This window comes from Rana temporaria, chromosome 7 (assembly GCF_905171775.1).
Source record: "Rana temporaria chromosome 7, aRanTem1.1, whole genome shotgun sequence".
Classification (NCBI taxonomy): Eukaryota; Metazoa; Chordata; class Amphibia; order Anura; family Ranidae; genus Rana; species Rana temporaria.
In genome coordinates, this window is record NC_053495.1 from 211,531,930 (window position 1) to 211,547,662 (window position 15,733).

General features: G+C 52.6%; 1 protein-coding gene across 4 annotated transcripts in view; it reads left to right on the forward strand.

Moving 5' to 3' along the window:
• The window catches only part of RNF220 (ring finger protein 220), a 299,679-nt gene that overhangs the window by 236,130 nt on the left and 47,816 nt on the right, over positions 1-15,733 (forward strand). For 2 of the 4 annotated variants that reach the window (XM_040360959.1, XM_040360961.1), the window contains exons 6-8: positions 385-427; positions 11,257-11,300; positions 12,678-12,807. In XM_040360959.1, coding sequence (XP_040216893.1) covers positions 385-427; positions 11,257-11,300; positions 12,678-12,807 — 217 coding nt within the window. Of the gene's footprint in view, positions 1-384; positions 428-11,256; positions 11,379-12,677; positions 12,808-15,733 lie in introns of all 4 variants that reach the window. The other 2 variants (XM_040360958.1, XM_040360960.1) reach the window with 1 other exon arrangement.

Sequence of the window (15,733 nt, forward strand, 5' to 3'; positions counted from 1 at the left end):
GCCATCTCTAGTAAAGTGAAAATCTAGATTTCCCGCCTCGTGGTTGCCATGGTCACGCTGCCGGCGTCCTCACGTCAACGTGCCCTCATTCCAGCGTGAAGCGGTCACATGACCGCAGGAAAAATGGCGTCCGCGGCGAGCGGCTCCTGTCTGTGAGGAGAGGTCGGAGAATCCGCCGCCATCCTCTCGGGGCCCGGGACGGCTGCAGTGGGGCCCCCGCTCAGCCCGGCTATGACAGACTGGGGCGTGAGCCGACATGCAGAGTGACTGCAAGGAGGAAGTGGGTTTGTTTACATCTGTGTGTTGGGGGCGGGGAGGGGGGTTCTGTGTGATGTCCTCTGCAATCCGATTCTCACCCCCTTCTCCTCTCTTCTTCCTCTGCAGACTTTCCTGAGGGTGAGAGCCAACCGACAGACCCGGCTGAATGGTGAGTGATAATATCATAGAGATCACAGGACCTGGGCTGAGATTATACAGGGAGGGTAACCAATCAGATCACAGGAGCCACCTGATATCACCCGGGGCAACCAATCAGATCACAGGAGCCACCTGATATCACCCGGGGCAACACAAGAGCCACCTGATCTCACCCGGGGCAACCAATCAGATCACAGGAGCCACCTGATATCACCCGGGCAACCAATCGGATCACAAGAGCCACCTGATATCACCCGGGGCAACCAATTAGGTGACAGGACCCGGCCTGATATCACCCGGGGCAACCAATTAGGTGACAGGAGCCACCTGATATCACCCGGGGCAACCAATCAGATCACAGGAGCCACCTGATATCACCCGGGGCAACCAATTAGGTGACAGGACCCTTCTGATATCAGCCGGGGCAACACAAGAGCCACCTGTTATCACCCGGGGCAACCAATCAGATCACAGGAGCCACCTGATATCAGCCGGGGCAACACAGGAGCCACCTGATATCACCCGGGGCAACCAATTTGGTGACAGGACCCTTCTGATATCAGCCGGGGCAACACAAGAGCCACCTGATATCACCTGGGGCAACCAATCAGGTGACAGGACCCGGCCTGATATCACCCGGGGCAACCAATTAGGTGACAGGACCCGGCCTGATATCACCCGGGGCAACCAATTAGGTGACAGGACCCGGCCTGATATCAGCCGGGGCAACCAATTAGGTGACAGGACCCTTCTGATATCAGCCGGGGCAACACAAGAGCCACCTGATATCACCTGGGGCAACCAATCAGGTGACAGGACCCTTCTGATATCAGCCGGGGCAACACAAGAGCCACCTGATATCACCCGGGGCAACCAATCTGGTGACAGGACCCGGCTTGATATCACCCGGGGGCCACCAATCAGGTGACAGGACCCGGCCTGATATCACCCGGGGCAACCAATCAGGTGACAGGACCCTTCTGATATCACCCGGGGCCACCAATCAGGTGACAGGACCCGGCCTGATATCACCTGGGGCCACCAATCGGGTGACAAGACCTGGGCTGATATCCCCCAGGGCAACCAATTTAAACCACAGGACCTTTATAACTGGAGAAACCAGATCAGAGGACCCACCTGTCACCCGTGGAAACCAATCAATGACTGGACTCGGCCAGATATCACCCGAGGCAACCAATCGGTTTACAGAACCTGGGCTGATATCATGCGGGGCAACCAATCAGATCAAAGGACCTGCCTGATTTCACCCGGGGCAACCAATTAGATGACAGAACTCGGCCTGATATTGCCCTGGGTAACCAATCAGGTGACAGGACCCGGCCTGACATCACCTGGAGTAGCTAGTCAAGTGACGGGACTCATCTGATGTCACCCGGGTCAACCAATCAGTTCACTAATTCCTGCCTGATGTCACCCGGGGCAACCAATAAGATGACAGGACCCATCTGATATCACCCGGGGCAACCAATAAGATGACAGGACCCATCTGATATATCCCGGGGCAACCAATCAAGTGACAGGACCCATCTGATATCACCCAGGGGGCAACCAATCAGGTGACAGGACCCATGGATTCCATCCATTCCTGTAACATTGTTGCACACGGTTATTTCACATGAGACAATAGATCCGCCTCCCACTCGCTGACAACCAATCTCTGGGCTCTAACATCCTCTGGTTGCTGGATAGCTTAGCAGGTGCGCTGAGCCTTGTAGTCCCACATGACTCTGTATATATGATGACTGGGAGGGGAGAGGCCCGGGCCGCTGACACTCTAGTGTCGGAGTGCGGTAATCGCACGCTGTACCGCTGTTGAGATCTAAAAGAAAAAAGCCCCCCCCCCCCCTTTCTCGCCTGATGATGTCATCACTAAGCCCATCTGCTGACGCATTTCACCTGCAGAGAGGGGAGGAGCTCAGGGGTGTGATCCATAGAGATCTATGGTGTGTACTGTATACATGGAGATCTATGGTGTGTTCTGTATACATGGAGATCTATGGTGTGTACTGTATACATGGAGATCTATGGTGTGTACTGTATACATGGAGATCTATGGTGTGTACTGTATACATGGAGATCTATGGTGTGTACTGTATACATGGAGATCTATGGTGTGTTCTGTATACATAGAGATCTATGGTGTGTACTGTATACATGGAGATCTATGGTGTGTACTGTGTACATGGAGATCTATGGTGTGTACTGTATACATGGAGATCTATGGTGTGTACTGTATACATGGAGATCTATGGTGTATTCTGTATACATGGAGATCTATGGTGTGTACTGTATACATGGAGATCTATGGTGTGTACTGTATACATGGAGATCTATGGTGTATTCTGTATACATGGAGATCTATGGTGTATTCTGTATACATGGAGATCTATGGTGTGTACTGTATACATGGAGATCTATGGTGTGTACTGTATACATGGAGATCTATGGTGTGTACTGTATACATGGAGATCTATGGTGTGTACTGTATACATGGAGATCTATGGTGTGTACTGTATACATGGAGATCTATGGTGTGTACTGTATACATGGAGATCTATGGTGTGTACTGTATACATGGAGATCTATGGTGTGTACTGTATACATGGAGATCTATGGTGTGTTCTGTATACATGGAGATCTATGGTGTGTTCTGTATACATGGAGATCTATGGTGTGTACTGTGTACATGGAGATCTATGGTGTGTACTGTATACATGGAGATCTATGGTGTGTACTGTATACATGGAGATCTATGGTGTGTACTGTATACATGGAGATCTATGGTGTGTACTGTGTACATAGGGATCTATGGTGTGTACTGTGTACATGGAGATCTATGGTGTGTACTGTATACATGGAGATCTATGGTGTGTACTGTATACATAGAGATCTATGGTGTGTTCTGCTCTCCTGATTCGGATCTATGGTTCTATAATGGAGTGTTACATTGTATATAATGTCTGTGTATTGATATAATGATCTGGTTTTATATTAGAATGAGATCCGTGGAGTCTCCATGCCGTGTATATAGGAGAGGCGCGCCGTATTCTGGAGCCCAGAGCTCTGATAGTTTTTATTTTTGCATATTAATGTTTTATTTTTGTTGGATGAAATGGAGAAGGATTAGAACCCGTCAGGTTTTTATTGCTGTGCCCAGGAGCTGCGTCTCTGCTCTCTCTCCCCTCATTGGCTCAGAGGAAGCAGAGGCGTTGCCTCCTGCTGCTGTGGGTTACAGCCAATGAAGAGGGAGGGGGCGGGACTGAGCCGTGCTGTGTGTGTCAACGGACACAGAGTGCATCTCGGGAATGAGCCCACACAAGTGACACCATAGCAAGCGGTTTGCTCTGGGGGTACTCAGCAGTGAGGAGGAGTCAGGAGGCACCGGCAGGGTACCCCAGAAAAGGAGGATCGGGGCTGACTTGTGCAAAACCATTACAGAGCTGATAAGTGCGACGGGTTTGTTTAAAAAAAATAATATTTCATTCAATTTTAATTTTCAAAGCAAACCCCATCCTGCCTTCCACTCCCCCCCCCCCCCATCCCAGATCCTGCCTTCCACCCCCCCCCATCCCAGATCCTGCCTTCCACTCTCCCCCCATCCCAGATCCTGCCTTCCACTCTCCCCCCATCCCAGATCCTGCCTTCCACTCCCCCCCCCCCCATCCCAGATCCTGCCTTCCACTCCCCCCCCCATCCCAGATCCTGCCTTCCACTCCCCCCCCCATCCCAGATCCTGCCTTCCACTCCCCCCCCCCCCATCCCAGATCCTGCCTTCCACTCCCCCCCCCCCCCCCCATCCCAGATCCTGCCTTCCACTCTCCCCCCCCATCCCAGATCCTGCCTTCCACTCTCCCCCCCCCCCCCCATCCCAGATCCTGCCTTCCACTCTCCCCCCATCCCAGATCCTGCCTTCCACTCCCCCCCCCCCCATCCCAGATCCTGCCTTCCACCCCCCCCCATCCCAGATCCTGCCTTCCACTCCCCCCCCCATCCCAGATCCTGCCTTCCACTCTCCCCCCATCCCAGATCCTGCCTTCCACTCCCCCCCCCCCCCCCATCCCAGATCCTGCCTTCCACTCCCCCCCCATCCCAGATCCTGCCTTCCACTCTCCCCCCATCCCAGATCCTGCCTTCCACTCTCCCCCATCCCAGATCCTGCCTTCCACTCCCCCCCCCCTCCAGATCCTGCCTTCCCCTCCCCCCCCCATCCCAGATCCTGCCTTCCACTCTCCCCCCATCCCAGATCCTGCCTTCCACTCCCCCCCCCCCCCCATCCCAGATCCTGCCTTCCACTCCCCCCCCCCATCCCAGATCCTGCCTTCCACTCTCCCCCCCATCCCAGATCCTGCCTTCCACTCTCCCCCCCCATCCCAGATCCTGCCTTCCACTCCCCCCCCCCCCCATCCCAGATCCTGCCTTCCCCCCCCCCCCCCCCCCATCCCAGATCCTGCCTTCCACTCCCCCCCCCCCCATCCCAGATCCTGCCTTCCACCCCCCCCCCATCCCAGATCCTGCCTTCCACCCCCCCCCCATCCCAGATCCTGCCTTCCACTCTCCCCCCCCATCCCAGATCCCGCCTTCCACACCCCATCCCGGATCCGGCCTTCCACTCCCCCCCCCCCCCCCCATATCCCGGATCCCGCCTTCCACACCCCATCCCGGATCCCTCCTTCCACTCCCCACCCCATATCCCGGATCCCGCCTTCCACACCCCATCCCGGATCCCGCCTTCCCCCCCCCCCCCCCCCATATCCCGGATCCCGCCTTCCACACCCCATCCCGGATCCCGCCTTCCACTCCCCACCCCATATCCCGGATCCCGCCTTCCACACCCCATCCCGGATCCCGCCTTCCACTCCCCCCATCCTGCATCCCGCCTTCCACTCCCCCCCCCATATCCCGGATCCCGCCTTCCACACCCCATCCCGGATCCCGCCTTCCACCCCCCCCATCCTGCATCCCGCCTTCCACTCCCCCCCCCCCCCATATCCCGGATCCCGCCTTCCACTCCCCCCATCCTGGATCCTGCCTTCCCCCCCCCCCCCCCCATCCGGGATCCCGCCTTCCCCTCCCCATCCCGGATCCCGCCTTCCCCTCCCCATCCCGGATCCCGCCTTCCCCTCCCCATCCCGGATCCCGCCTTCCACTCCCCCACCCCCCCCCCCCCATCCCGGATCCCGCCTTCCACTCCTGTACCCCCCTGATGGCGGCCCTGGTCACATGACGCTGCTCTCTCCCAGCCTGTCTGCAGGGAAACATAAGCAGGAGGAGCTTCTAGTCCTCTACTTCTGGTCACATGTTCAACATAACAAAAAAAAAGCCTTTGGAATACAGAGTAAAAACAAATATCAATAATCGGTTTTAAATCGTCATACAAATATATATATTTATGAAAGCAAATCTTATTATTTTTTGGCAATAACATGGTGTTGGGCGGATTTCTGCCAGTAACAGACTGTGTCACGCCCCCCCCCCAGCCTGTGTCTTTAAATAAGAGGGAGGTGAAGCCTCCATTAATCTACATGTAATATCCCCCCCCCCTGTTGTGTTTAGCTGGTTAGTGGGCAGGGAGGGAGTAGGTTGTCATTTAGCACTGTGTATACGCCCACATGTGTGACTCTTAGTCACATGGGCTGCTCAGATGTGATGGGAAATGCTCAGCATAGAAACTCGCTGATAACTGAGCATGTGCAGAGCGGTCACCACTGCTGCAAATTCCCCAACTGCAGAGGGGAGAGATGGAGATCAACCAGGATTTTTACAGAAAATGAAGCTCATAGTGATGAGTATGAACAGCAGGGAATACACCATTTATTCATTTGTTTTTTATGATGTGGGTTTAGTAACACATTAAAGCAGGTGAGGCGCTGGGCCTCGGGTTCTGCGCAGGTGAGGCGCTGGGCCTCGGGTTCTGCGCAGGTGAGGCGCTGGGCCTCGGGTTCTGCGCAGGTGAGGGGCTGGGCCTCGGGTTCTGCGCAGGTGAGGCGATGGGCCTTGGGTTCTGCGCAGGTGAGGGGCTGGGCCTCGGGTGAGCATGGGTGAGGCGCTGGGCCTCGGGTTGTGAGCGCGGGTGAGGCGCTGGGCCTCGGGTTGTGAGCGCGGGTGAGGCGCTGGGCCTCGGGTTGTGAGCGCGGGTGAGGCGCTGGGCCTCGGGTTGTGAGCGCGGGTGAGGCGCTGGTCCTCGGGTTGTGAGCGCGGGTGAGGCGCTGGTCCTCGGGTTGTGAGCGCGGGTGAGGCGCTGGGCCTCGGGTTGTGAGCGCGGCGGGTGAGGCGCTGGGCCTCGGGTTGTGCGCACGGGTGAGGCGCTGGGTCTCGGGTGAAACCCTCGGCCTCAGGATGTGAGCACAGGCGAGGAGCTGGGCCGCAGGCGCAGGTAAGATGTACCTGTTGAATTGTGAATGAACTTGGAGGTGTCTTCTGATGTCGGGCTGATTCTATAGACAGAGTGGGTCCTTCCAGTTGTACAGAAGTAGCAGAGATTGGAGTGGGGAGCCCCTCACTGGTCAGCGGAGGAAGGACAGGCCGGCTGGTTTAGTGGAACTTCTTACTGGCTGATGCACAGCTGTGTGACGGGGAATGTCTGCTAACCCTTCTACACTTAACGAGGCCCAATAACCGTCTCCAGCACTCCTAAAACTTTCTTGCCGGAGCTGGTCCCGGCGCCCTCAGGCACTGCAGCTGTGGAGGAACTGCAGCTCCAGCCATGGAGAGAGTGGTGGGAATTCTAACTTTAGCATTGGAGCCGTGTCGCTCCAAGTGCGTTTTTTTCTGATGGCGGAAACCAGTGACTGGGCGGAGCCCGGAGTCATCGGGGGGAATTGCCACCTTCCTGATACACAAACACTGGATGAAGGACAGGATTGAAGTTTCTTATTGTTTTGCCCTTTGCGTTCTTCCACCGGGGGCACTGCGCCCTCCTCTGGGGGAACTGCGTGCACACCCCCTCCCCCTCCACTGGGGACACTGCGCCCCCCTTCACCAGGGTCACTGTGCGCTACGGTGCGCAACTGCACGACTCCACCCTCCGGGGGCACTGCGTGTGCGCCCCTCTCCTCCACCGGGGGCACTGCGTGTCTGCCCCTTTCCTCCACCGGGGGCTCTGCGCCCCCCCCCCTTCACCAGGGTCACTGTGCGCCTCCACTGGGGGCATTGCACGTGCCCCCCTCCTCGGGCACTGCACGATTCCACCCTCCGGGGGCACTGCGTGTGCGCCCCTCTCCTCCACCGGGGGCACTGCGTGTCTGCCCCTTTCCTCCACCGGGGGCTCTGCGCCCCCCCTTCACCAGGGTCACTGTGCGCCTCCACCGGGGGCATTGCACGTGCCCCCCTCCTCTGGCACTGCACGACTCCACCTTCCGGGGGCACTGCGTGTGTGCCCCTCTCCTCCACCAGGGGCACTGCGTGGCCCGCCATCCCCATGATCATGGAAGGGAGCTGTGCCAACAATGGCGTCGCCTAACACCTCCCCCCCCCCCCCCCCCCGCTGTCCTGCGCATGCTCTGATATCTCCTCTACAGAATAACAATACATTTTATATGTACAAAACAAATACTGGTGCAACAAAGGGTCACACAGCCGCACTACAGAAAAACCACCTGTGATAAAAAAAGATACAAATACCCTGCTAACGCGTTTCACACCAAGCTAGCGCTTTACTCATGGCAGCACACATCAACAATAACAATCTGTTAATTCTGTGCAGCGCATGTTATCTGTTACATTGTACCTGGTTATCTCTGAGAACTACAGAGAGGTGAGGAGAGGGAGGGTTCTGTAGTTCTGTCCTGATACAGGAAAAAAAAAAAGAAAGGCGGTCTCTATGGACCACTTGGTCTTCTTCTTTTTCTTCTATCTTCCCATCATTCTCCAGTGACAACTATGAGGGTAAAACTTCCTTTCACTTCCTGTTGTCATCTATTCAGAGGGACACAGATGGTGAAAAAAACATCCAAAGTAAAAAGTGTTGGTTTTTAGATGGAGTGTATGTATGTGGGGGCCAACCCTGGGGGTGTGGGGCACATGTATCCCCAATAGGGGTCGACCCTGGGGGAAACACAGCCCCAATAGGGGTTGACTGGGGGGGCACATGTAGCCCCAATAGGGGCAACCCTGGGGGTGTGGGGCACATGTAGCCCCAATAGGCGTCGACCCTGGGGGAAACACAGCCCCAATAGGGGTTGACTGGGGGGGCACATGTAGCCCTATTAGGGGTCGATCCTGCGGGGGGCCATGTTGCCCTAATGGTGATCGACCCTGGGGGGGGCATGTAGCCCCAATAGGGGTCGATCCTGCGGGGGGCCATGTTGCCCTAATGGTGATCGACCCTGGGGGGGGCATGTAGCCCCAATAGGGGTCGATCCTGCGGGGGGCCATGTTGCCCTAAAGGGGGTCGACCCTGGGGGACACACACAGCCCCAATAGGGGTTGACTGGGGGGGCGGGGACACGTAGCCCCAATAGGGGCAACCCTGGGGGACACATATGTTGCCCCAATAGGGGTTGACCGGGGGGGGGGATGGCGATACGTAGCCACATTAGATGGGGGGGGGGGGTGCGGTGGGGACCCAAAGCCCCAATAGGGGTTGACCCGGTGGGGGTGGAGACAACACGTAGCCCTAATAGGAATCAATCTGGGGGGGGCGACAACATGTTGACCTAATAGTGGTCGATCCTGGGGTCGATCCATGTTACACGTCCCCCCCCCCCGTCCCCCGTCCCCCCCCCCCCCCCCCGGGTTTTACACATGTTTGCCTGTCTTCTTCTCTTCCTGTGTGTAGAAATCGTGTTTTATGACATTGAATAATCCATAGCTGCCACTGCGATAAAATCCTCTGACCTTTTCTGGCGGGGTGGTAATTGCGTGTCCCGGCTGGGGGGGGGCGCTCACACCTGAACTTCTCACATTAATGATGTGACGACCTTTTTTTAGTGTAATGTTCACATTATGAGCGCTCAGCTTTTCACCTGCAGGCAGAAGGTTTGAATAATAACAAAAGATCGCATTAAGTAGACTTTTCTTCCCCGCCGACACTTTTCCTTCTCTTTTTTTTGCCGCGGCTGAATTACATTATCTTTTCCCGACCGCCGCGATTACCATTCCTCCTTTCTTCACTTTTGATTAGTTGGGGAAGGTGGGAAACGCGGGCCGATCCGCCGACAGTAGATCAAGACTGAGGGATTAGTGAGCTAATTAGAAATGATTGCGCCCATCGTTATTAATTAGCCATCGCCCGTTCTCACTCGCCGGCAATTCCCCCTCGCAGGATGGCAGTGCGGTCACCCCGCGCCCCCGGGAACATCTTCTCTTTGATTGGATGTGAAAAGTGACTTTCTAGGAAGGTTGTACAAATCTTTTGCCGGATTCGAGAACTTTCCTCTCCGGAGATTGAGTGATGATTCGGTCACAGAGGACTGGGCTTTGTAGTGCAGGGAACCGATCCGCTCCATTTTTATCTCTCTACCAAACGATTGATTATGAGTGTCATACAGTCGTCACCCCCCCCCCCCAGCATCAAATTCAAATGCACAGAGGTCCAGTCCGTAAATGCAAAGGTCCCCCCCCCCCCCCCCTTCACATTACTGTCCTCAGCCCCCCCCCTTCTTTCACATTACTGTCCTCAGCCCCCCACCTTCTTTCACATTACTGTCCTCAGCCCCCCACCTTCTTTCACATTACTGTCCTCAGCCCCCCACCTTCTTTCACATTACTGTCCTCTGCCCCCCACCTCCTTTCACATTACTGTCCTCAGCCCCCCTCTTCTTTCACATTACTGTCCTCGGCCCCCCTCTTCTTTCACATTACTGTCCTCAGCCCCCCACCTTCTTTCACATTACTGTCCTCAGCCCCCCACCTTCTTTCACATTACTGTCCTCTGCCCCCCACCTTCTTTCACATTACTGTCCTCAGCCCCCCACCTTCTTTCACATTACTGTCCTCTGCCCCCCACCTTCTTTCACATTACTGTCCTCTGCCCCCCACCTTCTTTCACATTACTGTCCTCAGCCCCCCTCTTCTTTCACATTACTGTCCTCGGCCCCCCTCTTCTTTCACATTACTGTCCTCTGCCCCCCACCTTCTTTCACATTACTGTCCTCTGCCCCCCACCTTCTTTCACATTACTGTCCTCTGCCCCCCACCTTCTTTCACATTACTGTCCTCTGCCCCCCACCTTCTTTCACATTACTGTCCTCTGCCCCCCACCTTCTTTCACATTACTGTCCTCACCCCCCCCTCTTTCACATTACTGTCCTCAGCCCCCCACCTTCTTTCACATTACTGTCCTCAGCCCCCCTCTTCTTTCACATTACTGTCCTCGGCCCCCCTCTTCTTTCACATTACTGTCCTCGGCCCCCCTCTTCTTTCACATTACTGTCCTCGGCCCCCCTCTTCTTTCACATTACTGTCCTCGGCCCCCCTCTTCTTTCACATTACTGTCCTCAGCCCCCCTCTTCTTTCACATTACTGTCCTCGGGCCCCCTCTTCTTTCACATTACTGTCCTCGGGCCCCCTCTTCTTTCACATTACTGTCCTCGGGCCCCCCTCTTCTTTCACATTACTGTCCTCGGGTATGTCCTCTATGGAGTTCTCGAAATTAAAAAAAATTAAAAAAAAATGTGCTTTGGGTGGATTGACCCTTTAAGGTGATCATTTTATTCTCAGTCCTAAAATCCTGGTGTGAAGATTGGCCCTGTGCTCTCCATTGATTATGTATCAGTTTGTGAAGTTCAGACATTTGTTCATTATAAGAGGGGTGCTGACATGTAACGTGTTTATTTATTTTTCTCTTTTCTTGTTTTCTTTTTTTCCTGCATCCACCAGCACGGATTGGGAAGATGAAACGGCGAAAGCAAGATGAGGGACAGGTATGTCCGCTCTGCAGTCGGCCGTTGTCTGGATCGGAGGAGGAGATGAGTAGACATGTGGAACTGTGTCTGGCTAAGGTAGAGGAACCGGGAGGTGATTCTGGTCGCCCGCTATCTTCTGTCACTTCCCTGTCTATCACCTCTGCTGCCTAACACTGGACTCCTGTAGACTGTTAGCTCTCCAGCCTAACACTGGACTCCTGTAGACTGTTAGCTCTCCTGCACTCCTCTAACCTGTTACTGACCTCCCTTATTGGCCCCAATACCAGTCCATTGAATTCTGTGTTCTGAAAATGGAATTTTGACAAAGAACTACTTGGTATGATGCTACTGAGTGACAAGATTTGTCCTCATAACTCAGCCTCTTCTATCCTCATGAATTCGGCCTCTAGTGTCCGGCCTCTTCTTTCCTCCATAAATTCGGCCCCTTCTTCTTCTTTCCTCCCATAAATTCGGCCCCTTCTTTTTCTTTCCTCCCATAAATTCGGCCCCTTCTTCTTCTTTCCTCCCATAAATTCGGCCCCTTCTTCTTCTTTCCTCCTATAAATTCGGCCCCTTCTTCTTCTTTCCTCCTATAAATTCGGCCCCTTCTTCTTCTTTCCTCCTATAAATTCGGCCCCTTCTTCTTCTTTCCTCCTATAAATTCGGCCCCTTCTTCTTCTTTCCTCCTATAAATTCGGCCCCTTCTTCTTCTTTCCTCCCATAAATTCGGCCCCTTCTTCTTCTTTCCTCCCATAAATTCGGCCCCTGCTTCTGTCCTCCCATATATTCGGCCCCTGCTTCTGTCCTCCCATAAATTCGGCCCCTTCTTCTTTCCTCCCATAAATTCGGCCCCTTCTTCTTCTTTCCTCCCATAAATTCGGCCCCTTCTTCTTCTTTCCTCCCATAAATTCGGCCCCTTCTTCTTTCCTCCCATAAATTCTCCTTCTCCTTTTTCTTTTTCTTTTTCTTTTTCTTTTTCTTTTTCTTCTTCTCTCCCATAAATTCGACCCCTTCTTCTTTCCTCCCATAAATTCGGCCCCTTCTTCTTTCCTCCATAAATTCAGGCCCCTTCTTCTTTCCTCCCATAAATTCGGCCCCTTCTTCCCTCCCATAAATTCGGCCCCTTCTTCTTCTTCTGTCCTCCCATAAATTCGGCCCCTTCTTCTTCTTCTTCTTCTGTCCTCCCATAAATTCGGCCCCTTCTTCTGTCCTCCCATAAATTTGGCCTCTAGTGTGCGGCCTCTTCTGTCCTCCTAGCTCGGCCTCTAGTGTGCGGCCTCTTCTGTCCTCATCTCTCTCAGCTGATCCTCTGACTCTCTATATTAGTAGCACGTTGTGTAGTTGTGGATGTTTGCGGCCCGTGTACTGAGCTGCCATTTCTGCCTCGTTTTGTAGAGGGAGTCCAGCATGAATGAAGATGACTCTGTAGACATTGAGAATGAGAACGGTCATCGGTTTGAAGAGTACGAATGGTGCGGGCAGAAGAGGATTCGAGCCACGACCCTTCTGGAAGGTGGATTCCGGGGTAGGTACCACCGTGCACTTCTCTGGTCTTGTGTTAGACATTCAGAATGCTCCCTGTCTGGTCATTTTTTATACCTTCCCTTCACCTTCCCTCGCTGTCGGCCATTATTCATGTGACTTCCTGTTTCCTGGACCTTTGCATTAGTTGGGAGGCGAGGGGTCTTCACCTTCACACACAGCAATGGAATCCGCGACCGCGCAATTGTCAGTTAAAGCGACGCAGTGCCGAATCGCAAACAGTGCTCTGGTCTTTGGCAGCCAAATCCTCTGGGGCTGAAGTGGTTAAAGATGGCTGATTGGGGTTAACAGAGGATTAACTAGAAAATGCATTCCCTGAGGAAAATGCGAGTGGGAATGCTGAATTGCTGAGCCCGCACCAAAGCCATTCACCATAACCACTACACTATCTTTAGGACACACAGCTCCTTTCTCTATCTGCAAAGTAGAGAGTATCCTGACTTCCTGGTCGCCCCTCCCCCCTCAGGAGGTTTCCCCTCCCCCCCAGGTCAGTGAGGAGGAATATTGCACTGAGGTAAGGAAAGCTATTTATGGAAAGAAATTCCATTACAAACGCCTTTTAATTCACAGACCAATACATGAATTACGCCTCCAAACAAAACGTAATAAATCCACAACCGTACATGCGATCGATACAGCGACTTCACCGTTTGAAAGACACGGCCCTTGTGAACGCATCGATATGAAATTTATGTTGATAAACTTAAAATTGTGGCCATGCCAGCGATTTAGAAAAGAGCGTCTTTGTGTGTTTGCAGGAATTTTTTTTAGACTTTTTAACATGACGGTCAATGGGAGGGCGTTTGAGGCACTTGTCCTTTAGAAGCTCCTGGAACTAAAAGTCAAATGCCTATCGCAAAACTGATCACATTGCCTGAAACCAGACAAGCATACCTACGTTTTGATATATAAATTGTGTATGACAAGTAGATCTTGTGGGCGTGAGAGCAATTTGTTCGCCCTTTTTTTAAAGATAATTTTTGTTTTCAAAGATCTCCACTCTAAAGGTCACATGACACACTCTAAATCCCTTCCATAGGGTTACATTATAACCGATTCCATTTTCTGAAAAAAGCGCTAAATGTAAATTGCGTTTTCACAAAAACCGTAAAAGATATCAATCTAAAAAGTCATGTTTGGATAGCTGAATATTTTGTGACCGCTTTAAAGTTTGTTTGGTGTCTGTAAGTGAAAGTATGAAGGAGCTGAAACTTTTGGCAGAACGTGTGTTTTGAAGCAGGAAAAAGGATGTTCTCATTGACTTCAATGTTAAAAAAAAGTGTCTAAAAGCTTAATATTTTAAAAAGTATAAATAGTACAAAAAAACTTGAAGAAGTCCCATCGTTAGCTGAACGAGATGAACATTTTAAAAGTTGAATGGTCTCAATAGCTGAAAGTATGCAGGAGTTACGCAGAGCCAAAAAACGTACGGAATAAAATTAAAATTAAGAATAATAAAAAACGAATATCAATACTGGGAATGCTTATGAAAGCATTCCCACTAATAATAAAAAACGAATATCAATACTGGGAATGCTTATTAAAGCATTCCCACTAATAATAAAAAACGAATATCAATACTGGGAATGCTTATTAAAGCATTCCCACTAATAAGGGCAGAAGCACATTTATTTTTGGTACATTTTTATTTTTTATTTATTTTTTATGCTGCAAAGGTCACCACTTTGATGTGCTATGAAGGAACCGGAGTAGTTACAATGTAGCATTAGGAATATTACTCTATGATCTCTTATAGACACGGCATTCTAGATCAAGTTTTTTTGTTCATTTCGTATTGTACACCCAAAATCCACAACTGATTTATAGGGGAAGCAATGCCAAAGCTTTTTTTTTGGCCATACTTCTCCTGTGTGTCACAAGAATGAATTTGAATTTGGTTCTGCTCTCTTGTGGCCCAGACTCTATTTTTACCGCCGACACTATGCGCGGATTTGCGTTGCATTTCGGCCGCTAGCGGGGGGGTGTGGTTTTACCCCCCCACTAGCGGCTGAGAAAGGTATAGCCGCGCAGTCCCATTGATTTCAATGGGCAGCAGCGGTAAACACGCCGCTCCTTCACCGCCCCAAAGATGCGGCTAGCGGGTCTTTTTTTTACCGTCCTGCTAGCGCAACGCTCCAGTGTGAATGTGACAGCTGTTTGAGGCCCCTTTCACACTGACATGTTTTTCAGGTGTTTTAGCGCTAAAAATGGCGCCTACATACTAGAGGTCGACCGATATATCGGCCGGCCGATATATCGGGCCGATATTCAGTCATTTTGGAGAAATCGGCATCGGCCGATTATTATCCAAATGTGGCCGATATTTAGCAGATCTGCATCAGCAGAGTGTGGAGAAGGAAGGAGGAACATGGGGTTCCCCCTCCCTTCTCCACACTGTCTGCAGAGCAGTTGCGTGTGTGTGAAGGAGAATGGAGCTGTCGGACTGATGTCGGGGTGGGCGGGACCCGGGGTGGGCGGGACTCAGCTGTCCAACACCAGCCAATGGGATGAGATCATTGGCTGGATAGCTGCTGGGTCCCGCCCACCTCCAACATCACGATGAATCTGAGCTCCTCTCTCTCTCTCTGCTCTCACAGTTTCACAGCACATAATGTAGCTGAATGTGTGAAACTCTCTCTTCATACAGTTTCACAACTGCTGCAGAGAGAAAGAGGAGCTCAGATTCGTTGCGATGTTGAAGGTGGGGCGGGACCCGGGGTGGGCGGGACTCAGCAGCTATCCAGCCAATGATCTCATCCCATTGGCTGGTGGACAGCTGAGCCCCGCCCAACCCGGGTCCCGCCCACCTTCAACATCGCAATGAATCTGAGCTCCTCTTTCTCTCTGCAGCAGTTGTGAAACTGTATAGAGAGTTTCACACATTATCCGCTACATTATGTGCTGTGAAA